General features: G+C 41.4%; 1 protein-coding gene across 1 annotated transcript; it reads right to left on the reverse strand.

The window, feature by feature from the left end:
- Nucleotides 1–3,295: 3,295 nt before the first annotated feature.
- LOC117453656 (trafficking protein particle complex subunit 11-like) lies at nt 3,296–9,962 on the reverse strand. The gene is given in 9 exon segments (XM_034092557.1): nt 3,296–3,462; nt 3,621–3,717; nt 4,039–4,140; nt 5,720–5,818; nt 6,129–6,243; nt 6,952–7,022; nt 7,345–7,514; nt 8,753–8,994; nt 9,598–9,962. Coding segments are annotated over 8 exon segments (999 nt in total). The 5' UTR covers nt 8,960–8,994; nt 9,598–9,962; the 3' UTR covers nt 3,296–3,324.
- Between the last annotated feature and the right edge of the window lie 517 nt (nt 9,963–10,479).

The following is a 10,479-nucleotide window of genomic DNA, read 5'->3' on the forward strand; positions in this document are numbered from 1 at the left end:
TAATTATTACCAGACATTTTGACCGGCAGGTTTTGAATTTACTGGTTTTTAATAAATGTTACCAGCTAAAAACCGGTAATTACCGGCTAACGGAAACCCTGACACAGGGCCGTATCCACCATTGAGGTCACCGAGGTCCGGACCTCTGTAATTTTTTCCGAGCTGTGTGTATAACAAAACTAAAACAGGGTTCATTGTAGTACTTCCATTTACTGACGATGGCCGCGCTGCATAACTACATAGCCTCGATTTATGCAAACAGGAGAAGACGACATGTATCAACAAACCACCGCAGCCCGGACTTGTATCGGAGCAGCGGAGGAGTGATGAGGTATCTAGAGATCTGAGTCCAGCGGGCTGCTTGTGTTTCTGTTCATCAGGACATCATATGACCAGCAGATCCTGTGTGAACGCTCTACGTTAGTCAGTGGACGTCCGACAACATGCACACTAACTTATATTGCAGCTATAGGCTAAACTTTGGTTTAAATTACGTGAATAAACTAGCTAGAGAGCTAAAGTTAATTACATTCATCCAATGTCAGAAGGATTACCTTTTAACAAACGTTGTAATGCTTTTCTTTCATTTCAATTGGAGTAAAACATTGAAGATATAACATTGTATTGTTTTCTTTTTACACTGACTCAGATATAATGAAAAGACTACGTCAGTCGAAGCTCAGCTTTGGTAAGGAAGAGACAGGACAGGCAGAGAGAAAGAGAGAGAGAAAGTGATGGAAGTCAGGAAGTAACTGCAGGTACAGTCACACAAAATAATGTAGGCTTAATAACCCATCTATCTATCTCAGACCCGGCACCGTGGGAGGGCCTGGCCCTCCCATTTGACATTCCTGCCCTCCCCCAATAGATATAAAATATCCATAAAGAAAAAGAAAATCTGTTCACAGTTCTGTTTCATATGGGTGTTGAGAGATGTATCCATAGATCTCTCAATGTTGCTCTCAAAGTGCACCAGATTGATGCTTTTAACTTCAATATTTAAAAAAACATCTTCCCGGGGGAGCATGCCCCCGGACCCCACTAGAGGAGGTTAGATCCGCCAAAATCCGGCCTGCGACTTCATTTTATGTGGCACGCAAGAGCTTGCAAAGAATATAATACGTTTATTATACGATTACATGCTACTTTACAGTATATCTATATGTTCATTTTAATTAATTTCTTATTTTATAGTTATTTATCTTCTTTTTTTTTTATCTTTGATTTATCCTTAATTTTATTAATCTGTGTGAATCTGTGCTCTCCTGTTTTTCAATCTTACCCTGTTGCTGTTAAACCACTGAATTTCCCCACGGGGATTAATACAATTCCATTTTTATTTGATCTTATTTTACAGAAGCACGTTGCCCTTAAACTATATGTCCCACAATGCATCTCATTGTGTGACATGCGCACTGAAGAGACTTGCAATTATTTGCCCTAGACTTCTGCTTTCAGACGTAGTTAATTATGAAGTTATTACCCTATCCAATAATAATCCAATGCAGAGGCAATACTATAATATAATACATTATTTCATGTATATTATGTATTTATATATGTATATTTATATAGTTACAACCGGCCCTTTGAGTGCAACTATAATGCTAATGTTGCCCACGATGAAATTGAGTTTGACACCCCTGATTTAACCCTTCACATTCAAACAGAAACTGAACAGGCAGATTCAAAGGATGTATTTCTTTGGATATGTTATTTTAAATACAATTAAATCAAGTTATTTTGGTAAAACTAATGAAAAATATAACTAAAAAAATATTATTTTCAAATGTTATTTTTTGGAATATCTTAGGCCATCAGAAAGGGCCTAGAGGGCCCTGACGGCTCGCCACTGGTGTGAAGAAGCAGGAAATAAAAAGGAACTCACCTTGTGGTATAACCGGCAAGAGAGAAAGCCTTTGAGCTCCATACTGTTTCAGGAATAATCCTTGATAATCCATGATATGGCGTTTCATCACGGCAGCATTTAGTTTAGACAGTAGCTGCCGGGTCCCGCATGAGCTCAGCCTCCTCCTTTTTTTTATCAATTTTTTTTATTATTACAGCTTTATACCCAAAATCAGCACTTTTGAAACAGGAAGTGAAATAGAGGGATATGAGGCATGGCTATAATGGGTGATCTGTTTGGTATTTTGAGCAAAACACTTCTCAGACATGTTTTTTATATTTTTTATATATCTAAGACCTATGCTATTGCCTAAAAATAGCATGATAGGTGCACTTTAACATAACAACAAGTAATTTTACTATAATGTATACTACATTTTGATGTATTAACTTCTTCCAAAGTATTTCTACACTTTAGTATTGCTACCTGTTTAATTGTTTGACAGATTTGTCAGACTTTCATACAGACCATTAACAGACAGTACTAAACAGTTAGGAAAAAAAATCCATATGACATACTGTTAGCAAATAAAATGGCGGCTTCACAAAACTTTGCCGAGTTTTACGGGGCGTGGTTTGCAATCCGCCCAGCCAATCAGAAATGGGAACCTTTTCCTCCCATGAAAGTACCTGCTCTCTAGCAGGGACTGAAAAGGGACTGAAAAGGTTCTCATGAACTAAATTCTAATTCCGGATTCTTTTTGATGTGAACGCAACATTTCAAGAACTGTCGGAACTATACTGGGAAAAGTACTCCGGTGTGAAAGCGCCTAGAGCTGCTGGATTTGTCAATATTATTTATCAACGGACATATATTTTGCATTAGCAAATAATCTAAACCTGTAAAATAACTAAAGTTCTCAAATAATTATAATAGAGAAAGTATAATATTGGCTTATAGTATAAGAAGTATCTTAAAATGAAAATACTCAAAGTTAAACTAAAGTTAGGTACTTGAGTAACAGTACTGTATTACATTCCACCCGTTATGTTCTGGTACAAAACGACATGACAGACACCTTCTCACACACTCATAATCCAACAACAAGCTGCATCCTCAGCAATGTGCATAACTCCCGCTTTATTGCTTAAAAGGTCCCATGTCATGCTTCCCGGTTATTACCCGTCCCCTTGTGTGCTATGTAGCTTGTGCTGCATGTAACCGGTCTGCAGGAGCTCCAACAAGCCGTGTAGGACAGAGTGAATACACACACTTTACAGAGATGCTGTGAGAAACCAATGTGAGTTTGGAACATTGAACAATGTAAATCTATTCTAGTAGACCTCAACAATGGAACTATGATCAGTAGAAATGTCGTGGGACCTTTAACTAAGATTTGTTTTAAATGCAGCAAGGTAGATAGAACCATTTTTAGTCTCTATCATTTCTAATAAAGTATATTCCAGTATGCATCCTCACTGTTTAGACATCCATGCAGAGTGCTCGAAGGCCAGCTCAGCGCTGCCGATCTTCTTCTTGCACAGGTCGATGTGCTTCCTGAACTGAGCGATGGCGTCTAGAGGAGTGTTGTGCTGGAAACACAGACGGCAGATCTGAAGAGAGAGAGACAAAAAGGTGATCAACGCTCCGTAACAAAAGACTTCCAACTGGTTTGGGCTGAATCCTTAACTGTTCAATCATCAGACACTAAGCCCCCAGTTCAATCACATTCTGTGTCAAATCACTTTCCTACAGACAGTCCAAAGTGTACCTTATAGTTGATGAATCCAGCCATCGTTTTGATCTCCAACATGTTGGTCTCGTGGGCCCGCAGCTCATGAACCAGACTGTATGCAGTTCTGTAGTACCTACAGACACAAACAAACATTCAACACTTTGTTTGAGGGCTTTGAGTCTGTCGTATTAAATGTGCAATATATATTAAACCTCACAATTAATAAGAGAAAGAGGGACAGCTAGGATATTAGCCAGGATCCTTTCAAATTCTATTTTAAGTAGGAAGCCACAGTTCCTTTTATATTTTCAGTTAAGACAACAAACAGGGAAAGTGGATGTGTGTGAATTCAATCTGCCTTTGATAAGTGTGACGTCTCATCCATTTCTATCCGGAACTGATCGTAGCCAACACCAAAGAACAGTCCATCATTCATTTATAGGCTCAGACTTACTTGAGAGCATTCTGGGTGTCCTGTTTCAGCTCACTGAAGAAGGCGATCTTAAACTGGTGTCTGACAAACAGCAGCTGGGAACATCAAAGAGAAACAAGGACTCTGTGAGGAGCGGGCATCTCAGAGTACTTCCCAGACAGCTCAGTGTGTGTGCAGTGATGATGTATGTCTGTGGTCCGACCCAGAAGTTAGCATCGCTTTAAGTGAAGGGCTCCCTTGACTCAAAGCGGTGGGATTTTTCCATTGTATATTGCAGAAAATAAGCCCTGTGGCAGACACATGCTTACTGTATGAACCTGTAGTCTTACAAACTTACAGATTTAGTCACTTGTTCGCAGCCACCTTTTTAAGACATACAGAAGCTTTGAAAATACAACAGCCGGGTAATTACTGGTGTATTTTATCAGTGATGCAAACACAGGTATGGTGAAAAAAGAGAGAACAATTCGAAGCAGGAAAAAAACAGCGTAATATACCATCTGACAAAGGCCTGTGCTATAATGCTTCAATTAACTGCTATTCTTTAATATACTCAGATCAATAGGAGACAGAGATGTTAAGTTATAAATCAAGGATTTTTATTATTATTTACAGCAGGGGTGGGGAACCTTTTTCTTTTCTATTTTTACAACATCCTCCGAGGGTCGTACAAATTATTGAACTCAACCTCTGCTTAAAAAACTAAAATCACAGCCCATTAATGTTGTCTTTCTTTCATGCTGTGCAAAGAAAAAGCAACCAATCCAATATCTCACCATGACTCGTGCATGCATGCACGTGCACGGTGTGGCATGACCACCAACACAGAAAGATATGGACACAATGTGTGCAAATGTATTTAGTTTCCTATCCATGTGAACATGATTTAAGTGGGTGGGGGGACCTAACCTCCTCTAGGGGGGTCCGGGGCATGCTCCCCCGGGAAGATTTTTTTTTTTTTTTAAATACTGATGTTTAAAGCATCAATCTGGTGCACTTTGAGAGCAACATGATGAGATCTATGGATACATCTCTCAGCACCCATTTGAAACAGAACTGTAAGCAGATTTTCTTTTTGGATATTTTACAAATCACTCCCTTTTAAACTCTATTCTTGTTATTTTTAACAATTTAATTTGTTACTGTCATATCGTATTTTATACCTGTTTTTCATTTAGTCTCATTAATAACTATATTGATCATATCAAGGTGTGCCTTAACCTCACTGAGCTGAGGTTATTTGAGCCTCTCAGGAGAGAGCTCTCTTCTACCTGGTTGTAGTAAAGCTCTTTAAATGTGTTAGCATAGCTAGCTAACCAGATGCTAATAACAACAGATCGCCACTGTGCTTACAACTAAAGACACAGCCACGCAAACACTCCGGCATGTGTACGGCTCCTTATGGGTACTGCAATATTTTAAGGGCTGGAGCGGCGTTCCGGTGCTCTCCGTCAGCACTCTAGTCTACACTCCTTTCAGACGAGACATAACCACGCTACACTCGTGTTGTGTTAACGGAACCTGTCCTTGGCCAGGAAAAACAGGCACTCGCTTGTTTAATTATTTTGCGATCTAGATCTCTTCTTTTTTGAAGTGAGAAGTTGTCAGTCGGACGGACCCACCACCCCCATTCCTGCACCCCTCTGTCTCTGCACACGTAGAAACTGTAGTTACATTTGCTCTAGTTGGGTTGTACTGTTACCTGATTGTCGTCTTGTTGAGGAACTCTTTATGGGATTTGACTCGGCGGATCTCAGTGTAGTAGTATGTCTGAGAATGTTCATAGAAAGCATTCTCCAACCTGCAGAATTACAGGGACGATTACATTAACACACATCTGGAAGAAATGTTCCCGTTTTGTATTTGCTGCACCTGTTAGACATGCATTTGGACTATTGGTTTCACAATAAGAATAAGAATGCATTTAGAGAATATGTTGACATCACTGTGGCAAATGTTTGAATGCATTGTTTCCCACTGTTATGGTTTTGTCAGCTAAGCTCTTCAATTGAAAACACCATTTCCATTGAATGCAAGTGGAGAGCCATTTGGATGATTCCTCATACATTGACAAAGACGTGTTCATATGGCATTAGTGAGATGGTAAGTACCTTATGATGTAGCCCACTAAGTGGTCGGTGTGTGGCAGCACGAACAGACTCTTTCCGGACAGATCACAGGCGTTACAAAGAGTCGCTGCTCTCTCTGAAGCCACCAGGTCCTCTCCTGGGCAGGAACACAAGGGGCGTAACGCAGGTGAGAAGCTGTCAAGTTGCTGTGCAGGCTGTGGCTCAGGAAGTAGAGTGGTCAGTGGTGCAACCCCTGGCTCCTGTGGTTAATATGTGAGCATGGGCAAGACGCTAAACCCCAAACAGATCCCTAAGGCATGGCTAGCAGGGTGTGGGCGAGCGCCTTCTTGTGGTGCAGAAGAGCTTTGAGTGGCCTCAAAGATATACAAGTGTTCTATGAATATAGCGTAGCAATGCAGTCTTTCAACATTAGCCGCCTGATGTCTAAAGCTTCATCAGTTATGCTGATATGAGATCATTACAGAACTGATCAAATGTTTCTGAGGTTTGTCAGAACACATTGGAGCCTTGTTAATATGTACCAGACATTGTTGTACTGCTCCCGCCAGAAAGGAAAGCCGGGAAATACAATATACCTACCATTGGAAAAGGCAAAGCAACATATTCAGTGGAACCATTTCAAGTGCCCTCTATTCCATGTATTCTGTTGTGCTAGTTTCTCTCCTTTCCCCCTCTCCCTCTCCGGTGCTCTGCACTCCACCACAGAGGCTCTCGTTGCCAATATGAGCTGCTCGTTCTAACCACGCTGATCTGAAGAATGGCCGTGCAGCTGGCCTTGAGGCTGAAGGGAGAAGCAGTGACTTCAAGCAGGAAAGAGAAGAAGAGCAAAAGTAGGTATGTTTACCTGGAGGGAGAGGAGTCTTCTTCTGGATCAGAACCACAGCCACCTTGGTGTTCCTGCCCTGAAGGCTGGTCCTAAAGACAACAACACATGACTGCAGGTAAGTGTGCTGCGGTTGTGTTTCTGCTAGGGGTGTGAAGAGATGACCTGCAGGACAGTGTCCATGCCCAATGCTTGAAAGCTATAAGTCTTGAATAAAGTGGAATTACAAACATCTTTAACAATGCTCCAACAACAGTCTTCTGGCATTTATCCAAAGTTATTACTTTGTCAACATAATAAGTGGAGGTGGATGATGGCAAGCCTGATCCAACAGAAGCCTGAGGCATCAACCAGCACTCTAACCCTCGTCACCCATTAACACCCTTTCTAAAAACTACAATAATGTTCACCTACCTTACAATCTCCACCTTAGTGGCACATTCAGATTGTTTCTCCTTCCATGTTGGGTCGTCCCAGTCCAGCTCGTAGAACAGAACCACCAGAGCTGGTACCAGGTTCAGGTGTTTATGCATCCATCCTGTTTTCAGGATGCCTTTGGGGATGTACCACTCATAGGAAGTCCGCTGCACAGACAGACAGAGAACAACTGGTAAAGACACACACTGAAGCGACTGCAGCGCTTATCTCACACCTGGATTCATTTGGTGTTTTTCAACATCTTAGCTCAAACTGAAACACTAAGGCCACACGAGGACGATAACGGTCGTATCCGCTACAGTTCACTATCAGATAGACGGTTCGGCCACTCGAGGCCGACATGGCAACGCAAAACCGATAACGGGTCCCTAGGTGGGTAGATCTGGAAACCAAACGCTCTGGGGGCAAACGGCTCCGTGTCTACGCCTATACGATCATGTCCTGATAACGATGACGCAATAGCCCCGCCTCTCCCGCTCAGAGATCAGCTGCTGGGCTGAAGGAGAGGGGGAGGAAGAGAGAGGCTCCGTTTTTTATTCTTATATTATTATATAGTCGTTATTCATTTCTTTTAAAGCTCAATAAATAACAAAGAAGACCTTTGACCGGCACTTTTCTAATTTTGTCCGGAAGATTTAAACTTTAACGGACGGCGAAAAAAAATCTAACTGAAACTCTGCCTCACGGTCCCCTCGTCCCTTGGAAGAGGCGAGTGCTTGTCATCTGCTGTGGACTACCGGAGAGACATACAGCAGGAGCACACGCTCGCCTCGGGGAGGGAGAACAGAGCCAGAGCGTCCACAGCGGAGAATAAACAGAAGGGCAACCATGGCAACCATGCGCAGGAAGTCTTCTTCACTGCTTTTGTGGCAGACTACAGCGCCACTTACAGGCCCGGCATATGTACTACAGCGTCTCCAGCGCTTTCCAGCGGTCTCGTGTGAACGGACACGTTTCTGGTGCCTGTTGCGTGGGAACGGAATACTTTTTTGATATCGATTTCGGTCCGTTTGCGTTATCGTCCTCGTGTGGCTCCTGCCTAAGTTCATTGATACAAAAATGATCTCCAACTATTTTGATAGTAAATGAATAATTTAAGTATTTTCGATAACGGAAATAATTAGTTTTTTGCTCCCTTAATCTTAACACAGGTGGAGGTCATTTAGTACGCAAATAAATGTTATACTGTAAGTTGAGTTTGTTGGGATATTTTATTGTCTTTTTAAGTACATGGACTACAGAATCCAAAACAGGATTATTGCAAAGCACGTTTACACATACAATAAATGAGATTTTTTTATATAACGATGCATACACAAACACAGTAAGAGGAATTAGTTTGTAAAAGAAGGAAAAATCTCTCTTATCTCCATCGACTGCTCACCTTAGTGCGACATTTGGGGTATTCGTGGTCTCCTGGGAGGACTTTGAAAGAGATGGGAACTCTGTCAGCTCGCCGGTTGACGCAGAAGGCGTCCCAGATGGCCCGGTGCACGGCGTTATAAACCACATCCAGACCGGTTAGAGCCACGAAGGCCATGGGACGACAACATAGCTCTGGAGGAAGCTCCCACTGGGAACCTGCCATCATGATGGGTTATCAATGGATCCACCTACACAACATTACTGCAAAAGAAACATTTTATGAGATGATCTTACTGTGCTGAATACAAAGCTACAGCATGTTAGACATGTCTATTAAATGAGCTTAGAGATGTTCTATCAATAATGGGGATGTTTTTCTGTTTAAATATTTAATAGATAACAAGTAGTCATTACATAATATGCTTATTTTTCCAAATAAAAAAAAGCGTTATTGTCAATTGCACACAGCTCCACCAAATACAGAAAACACATATTTTTAACCAAAAAAAGGGGGGGTACAATTATCAAAAAGGGAATTTCAAAACAAAGTTGTCATTGAACCACCAACATGAACAGCAGATCACCCTGCAGGTCACAAGACTTAAAGCTTAGCACTAGCTGAGCTCGGTAGCTGCTAATGGTGACAGGTGAATTGTTTACATCCTGTCAAACCCAAACCCACCGGGAGTTTACAAATGATCGACACGGATACTTAAATTAGCTTATCAAAATTAGAGTGACACGGTTTTTTTGTTGGCAAAGTAAATACAGAAGCCGTTACGAAGAAAGCGGAAGTGGAATAACCCGACTCGGCTAACGCTACTAGCCTCAATAAAAAGGATACATCACACAACATGACGTTACCTCAGGTGCATTACTTCGAAGGACTGGTAATGGGGCTAGGTACAGCTAACTTGGTAGAGTTAGCTAGCTGCACTTCATAGGCGGTTGTGATGTGCTGTTGTTCAGAGTAAACGCTAGCAAGGGAGGTTAGCTGTGGGCGAGGTTAAAGTGTAACTGGCAAATGCCCGTTTAGCTTCAGGCCTCCTGGCCTAGTTCCACCCAGGTCCCAGCGCTGGCCAACGTCCCACGGCTATGTCAATCACCGACTTGCCACATTAGACAGAAGCACAACAGAATAGTTAGCTCATCAAGAAGCTGTTGATGAAGCAACAACAACTAGCTTGTTAGCTATCGGTGACGGACCTTTACTAACACTTCCGGTTCTGCTTTTCAAAATAAAGCACTCCCTGACAAACGTCATTATTTGCAGATGACAGTCAGCTCAGTACATTATCTTTAAACAAAGAAGGCAGTGAAAAACTACTCAAAATAATTGTGAGAATAATTAAGACTCTAAAAATAATATTCCTCCAGATCGACACGGCTTCCATGAAGAATACAAATCAATCTAAACCAGAAATACTTAGAGAATATAATAACAATAAATAATAAAATATACATGCATAACCTATAAGTAAAAATGTGGATATTGTTCTGCGATATAAAACAGCATGTAAAAATATGTACAGTATTATTGCAATGTATGGTTTATGTGATTTCGTTTTGATAACATATGAGATGTGTTTCATGTTTATCAGTTATTTTTAATTATTATGACATAGTTGCAGAGTTTTGATAATTTCACAAGTTATTGTAAGTAAAGTCAGTATTTCACAGTTTGGTGTGGGTGTATGGCTGCTGAGGGGGGGGGGGGGGGTCCAATGGCCAGTCTGTTGAGAGAGT

This window comes from Pseudochaenichthys georgianus, chromosome 10 (assembly GCF_902827115.2).
Source record: "Pseudochaenichthys georgianus chromosome 10, fPseGeo1.2, whole genome shotgun sequence".
Lineage (NCBI taxonomy): Eukaryota > Metazoa > Chordata > Actinopteri > Perciformes > Channichthyidae > Pseudochaenichthys > Pseudochaenichthys georgianus.